The sequence below is a fragment of the Chiloscyllium punctatum genome, chromosome 7 (genome assembly GCF_047496795.1).
Source record: "Chiloscyllium punctatum isolate Juve2018m chromosome 7, sChiPun1.3, whole genome shotgun sequence".
NCBI classification, from domain to species: domain Eukaryota; kingdom Metazoa; phylum Chordata; class Chondrichthyes; order Orectolobiformes; family Hemiscylliidae; genus Chiloscyllium; species Chiloscyllium punctatum.
This window is the reverse complement of record NC_092745.1, coordinates 123,872,708-123,892,046: the sequence shown is the minus strand read 5'-3', so window position 1 is coordinate 123,892,046 and position 19,339 is coordinate 123,872,708. Positions and strand designations below refer to the sequence as shown.

The 19,339-nt window shown below is 43.5% G+C and overlaps 1 protein-coding gene across 1 annotated transcript in view; it reads right to left on the bottom strand.

The window, feature by feature from the left end:
- Positions 1-2,979: 2,979 nt before the first annotated feature.
- LOC140480118 (prostaglandin F2-alpha receptor-like) overlaps positions 2,980-19,339 on the bottom strand; it is a 39,029-nt gene continuing 22,669 nt past the window's right edge. The window contains exon 3 of the mRNA XM_072574785.1: positions 2,980-5,369. Within this exon, the coding sequence (XP_072430886.1) occupies positions 5,076-5,369 (294 nt within the window). The 3' untranslated portion in view covers positions 2,980-5,075. The remainder of the gene's footprint in view (positions 5,370-19,339) is intronic.

Genomic DNA, 19,339 nt, shown 5'->3' with positions numbered 1-19,339 from the left:
ACACCCCAGAGATCTGAAGGAGATAGCTGAAGAGATAGTGAAGTCATTAATGGTGATCATTCAAGAATCACTGGAGTCAGGGAGGGTCCCAGAGACTGAAAAATCACTATTGTAACCCCTCGTTGAAAAAAGGAGTAAGGCAAAAAAAAATGGGAAGATGTAGCCCAATTAGCCTGACCTCAGTCATTGATAAGATTTGGAGTCTGTTGTGAAAGATAAGATTTCTGAATACTTGGAAGTGCATGTAAAATAGGGCAAAGTCAGCATGGTTTCATCAAGCAGGTGTCATGCCTGACCAATCTGTTAGAATTTTTTGAGGAGGTAATGAACAGGTTAGACCAAGGAGAGCCAATGGATGTTATCTATCTGGATTTCCAGAAGGCCCTTGACAAGGTGCCGCACAAAAGGCTACTGAGTGAGATAAGGACAGAGATAAGGAGAAACTTCTTCACCCAGAGAGTGGTGGGTGTGTGGAATGCTCTGCCCCAGAAGGCAGTGGAGGCCCAGTCTCTGGATTCGTTTAAGAAAGAGTTGGATAGAGATCTCAAGGATAGTGGAATCAAGGGTTATGGGGATAAGGCAGCAACAGGATACTGATCGAGGATGATCAGCCATGGTCATAATGAATGGTGGTGCAGGCTCAAAGGGCAGAATGGCCTACTCCTGCACCTATTGTCTATTGGCTCATGGTGTTAGAGGTAAGGTACTAGCATGGTTAGACCCTTGGCTGTCTGGCTGAAAGCAGACAGTGGGGATAAAAGGGTCCATCTCAGAATGATAGCAAGTCACTAGTGGTGTTCCAAAAGGGTCAGTGTTGAGACCACAACTTTTCAATTTATATGTTAATGATATGGATGAAGGAACTGAGGACATTCTAGGTAAATTTACAAATGATACAAAGATAGGTGGGGGTACAGGTAGCATTGTGGAGGTGGGGAGGCTGCAGAAGAATTTGGAAAGGTTAGGACATTGGGCAAAGAAGTGACAGATGGAGTACAATTTGGGAAGGTGTGAGGTCATGCACTTTGGCAAGAAGAATAGAAGCATGGATTATTTTCTAAATGGGGAGCAAATTCAGAAACCAGAAGTGCAAAAGGACTTGGTAGCTCTAGTCCAGATCTCTTATAAAGCAAACTTGCAGGTTGAGTCAGTAGTTAGGAAAGCAAATGCAATGTTGTCACTCATCTCGAGAGGACTATAAAAGCAGGGATGTACTTCTGAGGGCTTATAAAGCTCTGGTAAGACTACATTTAGTGTATTCTGAGCAATTTTGGCTTCTAGACCTCAGGAAGGATGTACTGGCCCTGGAGCAGGTCCAGGGGAGGTTCACAAGAATGATCCCAGGAATGAAGGGTTTAACATTTGAGGAATGTTTGAAGACTCCTGGACTATACTCAATGGAGTTTAGAAGGATGAGGGAGGATCTGATTGAAACTTACAGAATGCGGAACAGTCTGGACAGAGTGGACATTGGGAAGATGTTTCCATTGGTAGGAGAGACAAGGACCCGAGGGCATGGCCTTAGAGTAAAGGGAAGACTCTTTACAACAGAGATAAAGAGAAACTTTTTTCAGCCAGAGAGTGATGAATCTGTTAAACTCATTGCTACAAAAGGCTGTGGAGGCCAGGCCATTGAGTATATTTAAAACAGAGATCAATAGATTCTTGATTACCCAAGGGATCAAAGCAGGAAAATGGGGTAGAGAATCTTATTCACCACGATTGAATGGCAGAGCAGACTTGATGGGCTGAATGGCCTAATTTTTGCTCCAGTGTCGTATGGTTTTATGGTCGAGAGTCATAAGAGTTGTACAGCATGGAAACTTCAGTCCAACCCGTCCATGCCAACGATATATCCTAAATAAATTTAGTCCCATTTGCCAACACTTGGCCCATAACGCTCTAAACCCTTCCTATTCATGTGTCTGCTCAGATGCCTTTTAAATGTTGTAATTATACCAGCCTCCACCACTTCATCTGACAACTCATTCCATACACACATCACCCTCTGCATGAAAATGCTGTTCCTTAGGTCCCTTTTAAATCTTTCCCCTCTCACCTTGAACCTATACCCTTTAGTTTTGGACACCCCCACCCCCAAGAAAATATCTTGCTTTTCACCCTATCCATGCCCTCATGATTGCATGAACCTCTATAATGTCACCCCTCAGCCTCCAATACTACAGGGAAAATAGACCCCAGCCTATTCAGCCTCTCCCCATTGCCTGGAAGGTAAGTTGATTTTCTAGCGTATGCAACATTTTGAGTAGGACAGTGAGTGTGTGCCACTGTTGGTGGTGATCAGAGCAAGATATGAACAGCAATGCATATGGAAATCTTCTCAGCAATTTTAATTTAAAGAATTCATTCGCATTAACCCTCCTTACAGAAGAACAGGAAAAGAAATTGATCAGACAGGGAAGAGCAAAGCACATGTATGTCAAGTTGACTGCCTCGTCACACTGCACACGATTTTCGCTCTGAGTGACCTCAGAGTCAGAGGTTGGGGGTTCCAGTCTGACTCCAACCTCTTGAGTACAAAATACAAACTGAACACTCCGGTATGGTACTGAGGGAGTGCTGCAATGTTGGAGAGAGTGTCTTATAAAGGAGACATTAAACTTCAACCATGTCTAGCCTCCCAAATGAATATAAAACACAGTACCTCATGATGCTATTTACAAAAGGAGTAAGTGCATTCGCCCCAGTGCCCTGGGAAATAATTATCCTCCAAACAACATCAGGTTAGAATCTCATTGCATGCAAATTGGTTGTGGCATATCCTACACTGCAACTTTGAAAGTACTTCATGAGCTACATCGTGCTATGGATGTTCCTGCAGATGTGAACGCCACTACATAAATGTAATTCATGTGCCTCTTCCGTTGAAATGAATGGAAATAAAAATCAGGTGCGGTGTGGCAAGAGTGGCCAACTTGACACCCCCCCACCCCCACCCCTCCCCCCACCACTGTTGGCATCAAGCTCCATTAGCTTAGGCTCAGCCTTTACATTCACAGAGAAATAAATAAATATGGCAAGTATCAAAACAAGCATACTGAGTGAATATTTACAAGGAAAAAACATTTGTAATCTGAAGCACAAACTTCAAATATTATTAGCCTGATTCTTCATGATCAGCGTGTCTGTGTAGATCTTCAGACACATGCAGAAACTGAAAATGACTTCCCTATATTGCTCTTCTTGAGTGATTAACTTTGATGATTTTTCATAATCTTTCAAACCTAATCATGTTTTTTTTTTGGTCTTTTTCTTTTCTAAATCACAAAGCATTGTTTTTTTTAGGTTTGGTACGAGGTCAGGCCTTTGCAGGTTTGTCGATTCCAAATCCTCGCTGCCTTCTGGGCATTGACCCTTCAACGATGCCCTCAGATCACAGAATCATTGCAACGGTACAACCACTTACTTTCAACAGCCAACAGCAATGGCCACATGGTGGCAACAGTGACTGCCAATGGTATCATGTAAAATCAAGGACTCATGTCAGTGCTATTGACTTGAACCCTGACATGAAAGCATTTGTAAACTCCAGAGTTGACCGATGATCGGGAGCAAGTGACAGGAGAAATGAGGGAGGTTATGAGCAGTCTGAGAAATAACGTGCAGTGCATGTAACATGTTTGGAAAGACTTTGGACCTATGATTTCCAAATCTATATGCCATTGAGAGTTTTTCTCACCTTGTGCCTGGTTCAGTTCTAGGTGGATTGCTAGAGATTGTTTCGCAAATGTCTCCAGTATTGTGTGACTGTGAGGAAGGCCAACAATGTAGGGGAGCCAATGGCCTAGTCATATTACCACTGGGCTGCTCGTTGAGGGACCCTGGTGTTGCTTTGGGGGCCTGAGTTCAAATCCCACCACAGCAGAAAGTGGACGGTGAATTCAACAAAAATGTGGAATTAAGAGTCTACAGATGACTGTGTATCAATTGTCAGGGGAAAATATCCATTTAGTTCACAAATGCCCTTTGGGGAAGGAAACTGCCATCCGTCATGTCTACAAGTGACTCCTCACCCATCAGCAATGGGGATGCCACTCAACTGCCTTCTGGGCAATCTGGGATGGGCAATAAATGCTGATCCAGCTTAATGAATACAGGTAAAAAAGCTTGTGCTGTGTTTTTCCACCCAGCAATGTTCAGATGTTTCCAAAACATGAGCAGATGAAGCTACAATGCAGTACCTGCAGAGTGCTGCATTAACAGGAGGACCCTGTTTTGTGCAGAAGATCCCATGGCACTGTTTTAAAAAGAGCAGCCAATCCTCTTAGGAGCATGGTGAGTAGGCCTCCCTAAACCAACACCGCCAAAACAAATCAACTCTTCCATTGCATTGCCATCACTGGGATCTTTCTGTGTCTGGCAGGCTGGTGCGTCTACCCATTAAATTTCATGTTAAAAGTCTTCCACAGGTTGAGGAGTATGTCAGGACGTCATACACATATGAGAAGTCACAATATTATAAAAGGCCATTCAGCCTTCTGAGTCACTGCTTGCTCCTTGTGCTATTGCATTTCGAAAGAAACCAGCAATTATGCTCACAGATTTCTGTATGAACATTTCTCTCCCAGAGCCTGAGAAGCAGATTAAAAGTGCATATATATTTATGGAAATCACAAGTGGTAAAGACAGCTCATATATATCTGTCTGACAGCATCAATATGAAAACTTCCAACATATTACAGTGAACTGTACAAATACATCAATTATAAATTGTAATGATGTCCAACCTTGTTAGCTTCATGTACCCAAATGTGAATATTGCACAACTTTATGAGCCATGAGTAAAATGTGAATTAATGTTTCAGCTCATTTGCATGTATTCTGCAGGAGATCTTTACTAACAGATCTTGGTTTTGTGATTTGCGATTTATTTTTCAAACCTTCCAGACCCATAATGCTTGAGGAGGGCACAGGTAAGCCAATGAGAAATTTAAGCACAATTGAGGCTGAACAGCTGGAAGACTGGACTTGACAGGGTTTGGAGACCTCCACAGTCCAGTTATGGCTCTGACAGCCCTGATATAACATATGGTTAAAGACAACCATCACTTGGTTTAATTTATCCTCGATATCTCTGGCTGTCGTTTAACTGCAGTCAGTGAGCTTTCCATAGCAGCTGACTTAATGGTGCTTTGGAGTGAGCTGCAGTTCCAGTTGTGAAGTCTAATGTTTTGCCTCCCAATGCACATGTTCGTAATTTTCCAAATTTTCTTTAGAACTGATTTCCGAAGCAAGATATAAATCCAGGGGTCCAAGATCTGGTTCCAGGCAGCCATTCGAACACTGAAGAGAAGTGAAGTTATTGCTTCTGGGCTTGCATTTAAGCTGCCTATTGTTGCCACGGATACCTGAATGAAACAGAAAATAATTTAGTTGTCAGCAACAGCAATCACCATTATTCAGCTCAATTATGGCATGTCATAGAGTCACAGAGTCTTACAGCATAGAGACAGGCCCTTTAGCCCAAACTGGTTCATGCCAATCAAAATGTCCACCTACGGTAACCCCATTTCCCTGCACTTGGCCCCATATCCTTCTAATCCATGTATTTCTCCAAATGTCTTTTAAATGTTGTCAATGTACCCACCTCAACCACTTCTGCTGGCAGCTCATTCCATATGCATATGACCCTCTGTGTAAAAAAACAGTTTCCCCTCAGATTCCCTTTTATTCTTTCCCCTCTAACCTTAAACTGATGCTCTCTGGTCCTCGATTCCCCAACCCTGGGGAAAAAACTGAATACATTCACCCTATCCATGCCTCTCATGATCTTATACACTTCTTTCAGGTCCCCCTCAGGGTCTCACACTCTAAAGAAAAAAGTCTTAGCTTATCCCAACCTCTCCCTATAACTCAGACCATTGAGTCTTGGCAACATCCTTGTAAATTTCTTCTGCACTCTTTCCGGTTTAATGACATCCTTCCTATAACAAGGTGACCAAAGCTGAACATAATACTCCAAGTGTGGCCTCACCAATGTCTTTTATAACTGCAACATAACTTCCCAACTTCTATACTCAATGCCCTGACTGATGACTCCACTTTCAAAGTACTGTGAACCTGAACTCCGAGGTCCCTCTGTCCCACTACACTCCTTAAGGGCCTACCATTCACCACGAAACTCCTACCTTGATTTGATATTCCAAAATCTTCAAACATTTACAGAGATTTATAAAATCATGAGAGCTAAAGATAAGGTGAATAGAGATAGGGTAGAGGTGTCCAAAACTAGACGGTATAGGCTTAAGGTCAGAGAGGAAGGATTTAAAAGGCTACTCAGAGGCTATTTTTTCACATGCTGCCAGAGGAAGTGGTAGAGGCAAATACAGTTACAACATTTAAAAGTCATTTGGACAGGTACATGAATAGGAAAGGTTTTGAGAGATAGGGGCTGAACACAGGAAAGTAGGACTAGTTTATTTTGGGAAACCTGATTGGTGTGGATGAGTTGGATTGATAGGCCTGTTTCCGTGCTGTTTGACTCTATGACTCTTTTTCTGTCAAATTAAGCTCCTTTGAAATCACAACTCAGTAATATTATGGGGCAGTTTCTTAAACTTGTTGACCTGTTCCAGTTGTGGGAAATGCAATAATTTGGAATTTCACAACTGGCTATGACCTTTCAGCTCCATAGCATGTCATCGAATCCATAATTTGCAAACAGCAGCAATTTGAGTCTTCACTGACCTTCCAAAGACCACCCTATGCAGACCCAGCCCCACCACCATAATTGGGGTGGCTAATCCAACCCATTTTTGGTCTGTGTGAGGAAACTCACACAGGCATGAGGAGAACATACAGACTCCATAAAGACAATTATCCAAGGCTAGACTTGAACACAGGTCTAGTACTATGAGGTAGCAGTGCTAACCACTGTGCCACCGTGACACCCAGTATCACTGAAGCAATTAGGAGCTGGAGTAGGCCTGAGGTCTGCTTGAGGGTGCTCTGTCATTCAGTAAGATTACATCTGGTCTGATCATGGGCCGAGGTTCTCTTTCCCAACTAGTTCCCATAACCCTTGCAATCCTTGCAAATTTGAAATCTGTCTTCTTCAACCTTGAATATATTCAATGCCCCAACCTCCACTGGTGACCCTCTGAGAGAAGAAATTCCTCCTCATCTTTTTTTTAAAATGAGACACCTTTATTCTGAAACCAAACGCTTTTCATCTGGACTCCCTCGAGAGGAGAAACATTTTCTCCGCAGCAAGCATATCATGCCGTCTAAGACCGTTTAACTAATAAGAGAAATATCCACCTTTCGTTTAAACTCTGATAGATATAGGCCCAACTTGCTTAATCACTCATCTGAACAAATATCTTTCACTCCAGGAATCAAACCTCTGAGTCTTCTCTGAACTATCTCCAATGCAAAAGTATCCTGAACTAAATGAGGAGATTAAAATTGCTACATCTCGCCACAGCAACACTTGTCTAATTTGATACTCCATCTCCCCTACAATACAGCCACACCATAAAGCCATGGGAAACAGCAGCAGGTGTAGGCCTTTCAGCCTCTCCAGCTTGCTCCACCATTCAATAAGTTCATGGCTTATCCAATGTTGCTCATATTCATTTTCCTGTCTTTTCCCCTTAACCCTTCATTCCCCAAATGATTGAGAATATGCCTATCTCAGCCCAAATTATACTCAGGAATATATACAAACATTCCTTCTGCCTGCATTATTGCTTGTTGCATGTGCATGTTAAGTGTTACGAGAACCTGTGATAGTTCAGCCAGTGGAGCACAAGTATTTTTGGTCCGTAATCACCTTTTGGGTCAACTTTCAGCTCAAGACTTTGTCATAAAATTCCAAACGAGGCGACCAAAAGCAATCAACACTGAGTTCTCCTGCTCCCTCAAATTGAGGCCTGACATTAATTGCAAAAAGTGTACCCGGTAATATTTTGCAATTCATGCATCAGTGATCAGCTCGTGATGTGCAAACAATTATCTCATTCCATGAAGAAGACAGGTTTAAAAAACCAGCTCAGAATAAACATTGAAATCAAAACTTTCTGTCATCTCCCTGTCACGGACTTTAACAATGTAGCTTCTGTCTCAGGGCTTATCAAACTGGATCAGCCAGTATTTAAGCATTTACATTGTTAACTATTGGAGGGCCTACTTTGGGAGATAGTGGGGAGAAGGTTATAACCTGAGGGAGCTGCCAGGGTACAAAGGTCCCAACAGTTGCTCATCACCCACTGTTGGCATTGTGCCAGCAACAAGGCAGGAGCCAGAAGGCCTAGTCAATTTTGACCTAACCAATGTCGTTCAGTCAGTAAGGACCATGCTAGGGTCTGTTCAGGCTGATATGGGTCAGTTAGTTCAATTGGCTAAACAGCTGGTTTGTCATGTAGGGTGATGCCATGGGTTCAATTTCTGGACTGGCTGAGGTTACCATGAAAGATTTGCCTTCTCATCTCTCCCTCACCTGAGGTGTGGTGACCCGCAGGTTAAACCATCCCCAGTCATCTATGTCTCTCTCTCTCTCAAAAGAGAGAGCAGCCCTATTGTCTCGTAGGATTATGGTGACTTTACCTTACTATTTATTTCATTGTCAAAAAGTGCGGCACTGGAAGGGCACAGCTGGTCAGGCAGCATCTGAGGAGCAGCAGAGTCAACATTTCGTGCTTAAGCCCTTCATCAGGAATACCCTAAACATTGATTCTCCTGCTCCTCGGATGCTGCCCGACCTGCTATGCTTTTCCAGCGCCGCACCTTTTGACTCTGATCTCCAGCATCTGCAGGATTCACGTTCTCCTATTTATTTCACTGGCTTTGAAGAAGTGTCACTGGGTTTAAAAAATAAAATTAAGTACCAAGTAAATAAGGGCCAGGGAATGTGCGGTAGCTGAATGTATTGGGAGCTGGTGGGCCACATTTTGAATTGCAATGAACATATCTATAGCAATTGTTGGTTGTTTGAGGAACTCCAGTTCAGAGTTGATGAGCTGAAGTCTGAGCTTGGGTTTGTGGAGAGAATGACCCTCCAGGATATTTAGTGGGGAGAGGGACAGAAAATATTTCTCTCTTCACAGATGCTGCCTGACCAACTGAACGTTTCCAGTTTTATTTTTGTGCACCTACTTTTCTGAACTATTGTTACGATGAAACTTGGCACTTATACAATCGCTCCACCCAATGTCTTATACCATGGGACTCCTAAATATTTACCAACCTCATTGACGTCAATAAAGTTGGCTGCAGCCAATTTGTGCACAGTAAGGTGCCTCAATAATGAGATGATTGATCAGTTCATCAAAAAAAAACCCCAAAGAATTGCTGCAAGTCAGAAACAAAAACAAAAATTGCTGGAAAAAAAGGACTCAGCAAGTCTAGCAGCATCTGTGGAGAAAAAGTAGTTAACATTTTGGGTCCAATGAATCTTCTTCAGAAGTGTTTGTAGCTAGGAAAACGTTGGTGCATATGCTAAAGATGGGGTCGGGGAGGAAGAGAGAGGAGAAGTAAATGTTAGGTGGAGATTGAGCCCAGAGAGGGAGAGAGGAAGAGAGAGAGAGAGAGCAACAGTTGTGCAGACAACAGATTAGGTAAAGGTCAGCCTGACAGAATCAAAATCTGTTAATGGGGTCTATTAATGACTGAGGGGATTAATACAGCTGTACTAATCCCTTCAGTCGCTCAACACATTGGAAGAAAAATATTCTCCTCATATTTGTCCCAAAAGGGGCAATTTCTTTCTTATTCGTTGGTTATGGGCAACGGGGGCTAAACTAGCATTTCTTACCTCCCTAATTGTCCACAGGAGAGTAAGGAGACACATGTAGGCCAGACCAGGTAAGGGCAGCAGATTTCCTTCTCTAAAAGACATTAATGAACCAGGTGGGCTTTACCTGACAATTAATAATATTTTCATGGTCATCATTAGACTATTAATTCCAGATGTTGTTTTAAATTTAATTCAAAATCTCTATCTGCCATGAGAAGATTTGACTCCAGATGGACAGTAGATTAAGGGATAATACCATGAGGCCATCCATACTGCCTAACTCCTCATTTTAAAACTGCGTTGACTCATCCAGACTCACTCACAAGTGCAGACTCGCTTTCCATATCTCCATCATCAACCTCTTCTATCCTTCTTCGTCAGGCAGAAGATACAGAAGCTTGAACATATGCATCAACAGGTTGGAGAGCAGCTTCTTCCCTGCTGTTATAAGCCTGCTAAATGGAGTCTCTAACTTCAAATAATGTTGATCTTGCTTTGTGCACCTCCTGTGTAGCTGTGACCTTGTACACCTCAGCACCCTATGGTCCTTGTTTGTAATGATTCACCTGTACTGATCACAAAACAAAACTTTTCACTGCACTTAGGTACATAAGACAACAATAAATCAAATCAAATCATGACCATTTAGAAGCATATACACTTCTAACAAATTACCCCTTGTTTTTCTAAACTCTGATGAAAACCCGGAGAAAGTGAGGACTGCAGATGCTGGAGATCAGAGCTGAAAAATGTGTTGCTGGAAAAGCGCAGCAGGTCAGGCAGCATCCAAGGAGCAGGAGAATCGACGTTTCGGGCATCAGCCCTTCTTCAGAAGGGCTTATGCCCGAAACATCGATTCTGATGAAAACTCGCCCAGCCTGTATGTCCTTTCCTCGACAGGCAACCCACTTATCCCAGATAATAAATCTAATAAACCTTCTCACATCTGCCTCTATTGCATTTACATCTTTCCTTAAATAAGGAGACCAAAACTGTGTGCAGTATTGGACCAACACACTCTATAAATGAAGCACAGCATCATTACTTTTATATACTTTTTCACGCAGAGGGTGGTACGCGTATGGAATGAGCTGCCAGAGGATGCGGTGAGAGCTGGTACAATTGCAACATTTAAGAGGCATTTGGATGGGTATATGAATAGGAAGGGTTTGGAGAGACATGGGCTGGGTGCTGGCAGGTGGGACTAGATTGGGTTGGGATATCTGGTTGGCATGGACGGGTTGGACCGAAGGGTCTGTTTCCGTGCTGTACATCTCTATGACTCTATGTTGAATTCCTCTCCTAATAAAGCTTAGCATCCTCTTGGCCTTCCTGATTAGGTCTGCTCAGTCCATGAGCCTAATTTTGAACTTCTGTTGGCCTGTCATTATAATCCTCCATTTTGTCCCCTCACTCCCTGACCTCCCTGTTCTTCACCTGCTGTGCCGTTCAAATTAAGCTCAATGTTAACTCAAGAAAGAGCAACTCATCTCTGGTTTGTGTTTCAAGGAACAGAGGAGTTCAACAACATTGTCTTCACTTTCAAGAGGCAGCTCCTCACCATTCTACCATTGATACCTCCTCTCAATCACATCCTTTATGTTTGCTTATTGCCTCCTTCGGCTGTGACCACTTCCAGTCCTTCAGTTACTTCTCTTCCTCAGTCCTCCACCCTATCACAGGCCATTCCATTTGGCATTCTTTCCACCTTTTCCATTTTCACTTTCCTAAAAAGACTATTATAGATCTCACTTTTCTTGAAAGGTCAATGATTTGAAAGGTTTGCAAATGCCCCCTCAGGGAAGGAAATTGCCGTCCTTTCCTAGTGTGGCCTACGTATGACTCCAGACCCGCAGCAATGTGGTTGACTCTTAACTGCCCTCTGAGCAATTAATGCTAGCCTGGACAATGATGCCCTCATCCCACAAATTAATTTTTAAAAATTAATCTTTCATTTTCTCTTCACAACTGCTGCGTGAACTGTTGAGTGTTTCAAGCATTTTTCTGTTTATTTTTGTTCCAACAATCATCAAATTCTGATTGCGTAAATGGAACAGCACTCAAACAGGTTTCCCTGCTTTATATATAGATTAAATTTGAATGCATTGTCAATCCTTTATTAGGACAGGTTTTAAAATTCACCCTGAAAATAAAATAGATGCATGTTGAAGCTGCACCTGATCGATTTAGAATTGTATAAATGACAGATATTCCAAGCTGTCACACTGAAATCAATCAGGGAAAGATTCGAGGCACACCCGAATACATAAACATTTACATCATCTTGCAAGTACAAACTGGACCAACTCAAAAACTCAAAGAGCTTATGGGATGCTCAATAGATTGAATCAAGTGTGAACCCAGTGGAAAACTGAAAGAACTGCAGATGCTGGAAATCAGGAACAAAAACAGAAATTGCTGGAAAAGCTCAGCAGGTCTGGCAGCACCTGTGGAGAGAAATCAAAGTTAACGTCTGAGGTCCGGTGACCCTTCTCCAGAACACTGATTTCTGTGAACTAAAGTGACACTCTGCCACATATATTGAAGTTGGAGGAGGAGGAGGTGCAACTGTTGACACTGAATTAATAATGCTGGTCGTCAATTATGAATGCAATCTGTTCTTTCAGATACAGAGGTCTTTTCCTCTGCACCCTGCAGGGTAATCTATCAGGATGCTCAAATTTCTAAACCATTGTCTATCGTAAAATCATAAACCTGTTCTTTTACACTGTGAAAATCATCTTCTTATACAAATTGGGAGATCATGTTGTGGCTGTACAGGACATTGATACAGCCACACTTTTGGAATACTGCGTTCAATTCTGGTCTCCCTGCTACAGGAAGGATGTTGTGAAACTTGTAACTGTTGAGAAAATATTTACAAGGATGTTGCCAGGGTTTGAGCCACAGGGAGAAGCCGAATACGCTGGGGCTATTTTCCCTAGAGCGTTGGAGACTGAGGGGTGACCTTATAGAGAAAATCATGATGGGCAGGGTAGGGTAAATAGCCAAGGTCTTTTCCCTATGATAGGGGAATCCAAACTAGAGGGCATAGGTTTAAGGTGAGAGGGGAAAGATGTAAAAGGGACTTAAGTTGCAACTTTTTCATGCAGAGGGTGGTGCATATATGGAAGAGGTAAAAACAATGACTGCAGATGCTGGAAACCAGATTCTGGATTAGTGGTGCTGGAAGAGCTCCTCGGATGCTGCCTGAACTGCTGTGCTCTTCCAGCACCACTAATCCATATATGGAATAAGCTGCCAGAGGAAGTGGTAGAGCCTGGTACAATTATAACATTGAAAAGGCTTCTGGATGGGTACATGAATAGGAAGGGTTTAGATCATTATGGGCCAAATGCTGGCAAATGAGACTAGATGAATATATCTGGCCAGCATGGACGAGTTGGACTGAAGGGTCTGTTTCCGTGCTGTATAGCTCTACGACTCTTCCAAGGGGATCAGATCACTTGACTCAATCTATCAATGGGATTGAACATCCTGTAAGCCCTTTGAGTTTCTAAGTGTGCGGGTGGATGTAAATATTAATATGTTCAGGTATTCCTGGAACCCTTTCCTAGTAGAGCTCAATGTGACAGCTTGAAGTGCCCATCACATTGTAACACTCTGAATAGGCCAGATAGTTAATCAGCAGGAGAATCGACGTTTCGGGCAAAAGCCCTTCTTCAGGATTCCTGAAGAAGGCCTTATGCCCGAAACATTGATTCTCCTGCTCCTTTGATGCTGCCTGACCTGCTGCACTTTTCCAGCAACACATTTTTAAGCACTGATCTCCAGCATCTGCAGTCCTCACTTTCTCCCAGATGGTTGATCATCCAACTCACTCCTCCCTGTCCCTGCTTTCTCCCATTCTCTTTCATCCCTTTAGGCCCAAGGCCTATTATTCATCTCCTTCTTGACAACGTTCAATGTTTGGTCTCAGCTCCATTCTATGGCAGAGAATTCCACAGGCCCACCACTCACTGAGTGAAGAAAGTTCTCCTCATCTCACTGCTTACCCTGTATCTGTACATTGTGACCTCCCTGGTCAGCCTTCCAGCATTTATAGAGTCATAAAGTCATACAGCATGGAAACAGACTCTTCCGTCCATCTAGTCCATGCCAATCATAATCCCAAACTGACCTAGCCTCCACCTGCTTACACTTGGCTCATATTGTTTCAATCATTTCTTATTAATGTACTTATCTAACTGTCTTTTAAGCATTGTAACTGTACATGCATCCACCACTTCCACACACATACCACTCTCTGTGTAAAAAAAGAATTGCCTCTTTTTTTTAATCTTTCTCCTCTCACCTTAAAAACATGCTGCCTAGTCTAGAAATCCCACACTCTAGGGAATCCCACACTCACCTTATCTATACCCCCCATGATTTTGTAAACTTCTATGGGGTCACCTCTCAGTCTCCTATGCTCCAGTGAAAGAAGTCTGAGCTTATCCAACTTATAACTCCAACCCTCCTTTTCTGGCAACGTCCTGGTAAATCTTGTCTGAACTCTCTCCAGCTGAATAATACCTGTTCCTATAACAGGGCGACCAGATCTGGACACAGTCCTCCAGAAGCGGCCTCACCAATACCCTATACAACCTCAACATGAAGTTCCAACTCCTATACTCAAAGGTCTGGACCATTAAGGTAAACATGATAAAGGCTTTTTTCACCACCCTGTCTATATGTGATGTAAACTTCAAAGAATTATGTACCTGAACCTCTTGATTTCTCTGTTATACAACACTATGCAAATCCCTACTTTTAACTGCATAAGTCCTGCCCTTGTTCGTTTTACCAAAATGCAATATTTGTTAGAATTTCTATGGGATCATTTCTTATTCCTCTAAACTCCAGGCAGAAAAGGAATTCAGCATTTGACATTACTTGAAGGAGAGACATGAGTAGGATTTGAATCCTCACGTTCAAAGCACATTGGCTTAGTAGTCCATCACCTTAATGTCTTGAACGTCCCCATTGGATTTCTCAGACACATATCTACAGGCTTATTCACACACTCACAGGAATTCCACCTGCTCTCCACTAACTAAGTGACTGGTGGGCGGCACGGTGGCACAGTTGCCTCACAGCGCCAGAGATCCGAGTTCAATTCCCGCCTCAGGTGACTAACTGTGTGGAGTTTGCACGTTCTCCCCGTGTCTGCGTGGGTTTCCTCCGGGTACTCCGGTTTCCTCCCACAGTCCAAAGATGTGCAGGTCAGGTGAATTGGCCATGCTAAATTGCCCGTAGTGTTAGGTAAGGGGTAGATTTAGGGGTCTGGGTGGGTTGCGCTTCGGCGGGGCGGTGTGGACTTGTTGGGCCGAAGGGCCTGTTTCCACACTGTAAGTAATCTAATCTAATGTTCTAGTCATCTCAGTTCTAGATGGCCTAACCCATTCCTTTAGACTATGACTCCTGGTTCCAGACTCCCTGGTTGTCCTTTCAGCCTTGCTTTTCCTTCTTCCCCATCTCCTTTCTGGATAGGTTTTTGTTAAGAGGATGAAGAAGGGAATCAGGCTCCAAAAGCATTCCTGGCAACTGGGAGTGCCCAAGGATGTCCTAACCATGGCTGCTCCCCACCAGGCACCTTGCACACAGCTGCACCTTGCTATGTTGGTGATGGTGGTGGTGGACTGTCTAGATATCAATGGAGTGGCCCTGTATATAACAACCCCTCCCCGGCCTGGGTGTTGGTGACAGGGACACGAACAATGATACCCTGAATCCTTGGAAAACCCACTGAGAGGGCAAGGCCTCCTGCCCTGACTATCGTAGTCATTGGTGATGGTGATTTTATAGAGAAACGTGGCCTTAGCACATGCTACAGACTGAGTCACGTCACTCAAGTCTGTCATGGCAGACTGAAATAACCTCTTTGCAAGGTGGTCCTGTGGGGTGGGGGTACGGCCTAATGGCAATAACCTGTCAATCCAGAGACCCAGGTAATGTCCTGGGGAGTAGGATTCCAATCCTACCATGGCAGGTGGTAGAATTTGAATTCAATAAAACACCTGGAAATATGAGCCTAATAATGGGCATGAATCAATTGTTGGGGGAAAACCCCATCTGATTCACTTATATCCTTATAAAAGGAAGCTGCCGTGCTTACCTGGTCTGGCCTCCATGTGACCACAAGAATGTGGTTGACCATTAACTGGGGGTGGGCAACAAATACAAGTGCAGCCAGCAACACTCTCATTTGTGGATTTTTTTTTAAATGCCATCATGACTTCCAATGGCACAGCCATTGAATGGTCATGCCCCGACATGCAATTGGATGGGGCCAGCATATCATCCAGTGGCTTGGGAAAGGTGAAGACTCATCTGGCTAACAGGCATTTATCGGTATTTCCCCTGAGTCCTGTGCTGGGCTGGTAAGATACAGCCTCTATCTGTGCTTCGCTGCCTGCTGCTGCCTGCCTAGAGCATACCCTCCCTCCTGGATTGGCCTCCTTTATCCACTTCCGATGCTCTCACCATCTGCTCTCCTCCCTTTCTCTCCTCTGTATCTCCAAAAACCAAACTTAGCGATGAATTTCTTAGACAGTTGTCAATACTCCAATACTGCCCTGGGATTCGTGCACTTCAAAGATGAATTCTTTCACTGGAAGTGGGCCTTACTGATAAGGCCAGCAATGAAGAGCACCTTCTTCTGCTGAAGTCAGACATGGAGACTCCTCCAGGCAAGTTAAAGCAAAAGCAAAGTGCAAAAGAAGTGGACTCAAAATGTTAACGCTGTTTCATTTTCCACACAGGCTGCCATACAGACTGGGCTTCTCAAGCACTTTCTGTTTATATTTCTATTCCAGCCTATATATCCACCCTTCCACTAACAAGGAAGGGAACCAAATGCTCTGTCCTGGTGTGTTCATGCCTAAGCAATGTATTCGGGAACTGGAAACTCTAGGTCTGCACTCGATGGAGTATAGAAGGGTGAGGGGACAATCTGATTGAAACTGAGAGGCCTGGATACAGTGGAAGGAAGAAGATGTTTCCATTTGTAGGGGAATCTAGGACCCAAGGGCGCAACCTCAGACTGAAGGGCTGACCCTTGAGAACTGAGGGATGAGGTGGGTGGCAAACGTCAGATGCCACATCACTTGCCTTTCACTCCTCCCTGGAACATCTTGACACCAAGAACAGCTATTTAAGAATTCTACTCATTGACTATAGTTCAGCCTTCAACACTCTTATACCCTCGAGACTGATTATTAAACTTAGTGATCACGGACTAATCCCACTCTCTGCAACCAGTTCCTCAGTTTCCTGACCCACAGGCCATAATCAGTTAAGATTGGGGACAATATTTCATCCTCACTAATACTCAACATTGGAGCCCCCAGGGGTGCGTACTTAGCCCCCTACTGCACTCACTATACCCATGACAGCATCGCCAAATACCAGACTAATTCCATTTACATATTCATTGATGACATCACCATAGTTGGTTGAATCTCAGATGACGATGAAACAGACTACAGATGGGAGGTGGAAGACTTGGAAAAATGGTGCACTGAGAACAACCTAGCTCTCAATGACGGCAAAACCCAAGGAACTCATTAGTGACTTTCGGCGGGATGTTGCTCATGCGCCCCTACGCATTAACAACACAGAGGTGGAACAAATGGAGAGTGTCAAGCTCCTGGGAGTGATCATCCACAACAAGCTTTCTTGGACTCTTCATGTGGACGCACTGGTTACAAAGGCCCAACAACATCTCTTCTTCCTCAGGCAGCTGAGGAAATTTGGCATGACGGCGAATACTCTTGCCAACTTTTATAGGTGCACCATCGAGAGCATTCTGTCTGGATGTTTCACTACCTGGTATGGCAACTGTACTATTCAAGATGGGAGACGGTTCTAGAGAGTGGTGAACTCAGCTCAGACAATCACAAAGGCCTCCCATCTATGGAATCCATCTACCAGGCCCGCTGTCAAGGAAAGACCGCCAGCATTCTCAAAGATCCATCCTACCCTGGCAATGTTTTTCCACAACCTCTAACATCGGGGAGAAGGTACAGAAACCTGAACGCATGCACCAGCAGGTTTCACAATAGTTTCTCCGCTACTGTTGCTAGAATACTGAATGGACCCACAAACTCTTAACATTCGCCTGTACCTGTGTTTTTGTTTTTGCCGCTATTTAACTATTATTTACTTATCTATGCTACTTAACTATGTGATTTGCCTGTATTGCTCGCAAGACAACGCTTTTCACTGTGCCTCGGTACACGTGACAATCAAATCAATTCAATTCATTGACAAATCACTGCCTTACCTAAGAGAGTGGAATAGCATCTTCACAGCCAGAAAGGCAGGGTCTCAGGTTAAAATCTCATCCAAAGGAGAAGCCCCATGCAGAATGCAGCACCACCTCATTACTATAGGATGCAAATCTCTGAGTTGACTGAGAAACAAGCACTCTGCCACAGCATTACATCAAAAACAAGAAAAACACTCATCAAACCAAACAGTTTGCATTTGTATAGCTGCCTTCACAACTTCAGGGCATGTCAAAGCACCTTACAGCCAATTAAGTACTTATAATTTGTAATTCCTGCCATACTGCAAAGAACTTTCTCACATCGTTTGCCATCCTAAAGTGTTTCAGAAGAGTGCCATCAATAAAAATGTAACCTCAAGCCACATAATGAGATATTTGGACAGATGATTTAAAGCTTGGTCCAAGAGTTTGTTTTTAAGGAGGATCTTAAAGGAAGGAGGATAGATACATGGAGAGGTTGAGGAAATTACAGAGCTTAAGGCCAATGAGCTGAAGACATGGCCACCAGTGATGGCACTATAAAATTAGAGCATGCAAGAAATTTGTAGGAACACAGGGATCTTTGTGGGTTTTATGAGGAGCTTGCAGAGAGACAGTGTGTATGTGAGAAGGGATTGACATGATCATGTGCAAGGTCATGGAAAGAAAAATTATGAATGTTAAAGCTGAACAAAATTGGAGCAATATTGGTCAGAGAACACGAGGGAAATAGGTGAACAGGATTGGTGCAAATTAGAATACAAAAAAGAGTTTTGTATGAGCTTAGGTTTACAAGGCAAAGGACTTGGGAGGTTAGCCAGGAGAACTGAGGAATACTTCCATCTAACAGCAACAAAGGTGAGAGTTTCAGCAGCAGATGAACTGATGTAAAGGCAGAGATAGGAGATGACCCGGGGTTAAAAGCAAGGCAGTTAATAGAGAGGATATGGTGTTGGAACATCAGCTCCATGTTAAATTGTATGCCAAAGTTGTAAACAATCTGGCTCAGCCTCAGACATTGACGTGAGAGAGGAGTGAAACTGGTGGCTAAGGAACAGAGTAAATGGTGGGAACCAAACTTTACTCTCCAGGTTACTGTGACCAAGGTTAATCTGCTCCCACCTCCCCATCATCACCAACTCCCTTGGAAGTTGTCCACATTCATGAGTTGAAAGTACAAACTACAAATCAAGGGCAGACTTGCCTTTTATTCTCGAGGTTCGGGTTCAGAACATAATATCACATCCCTAACAACTCAATATCTCTGTCCTTTGTTGACTGGCTCAGAAATGCTGCCTGGTTTGAATCAC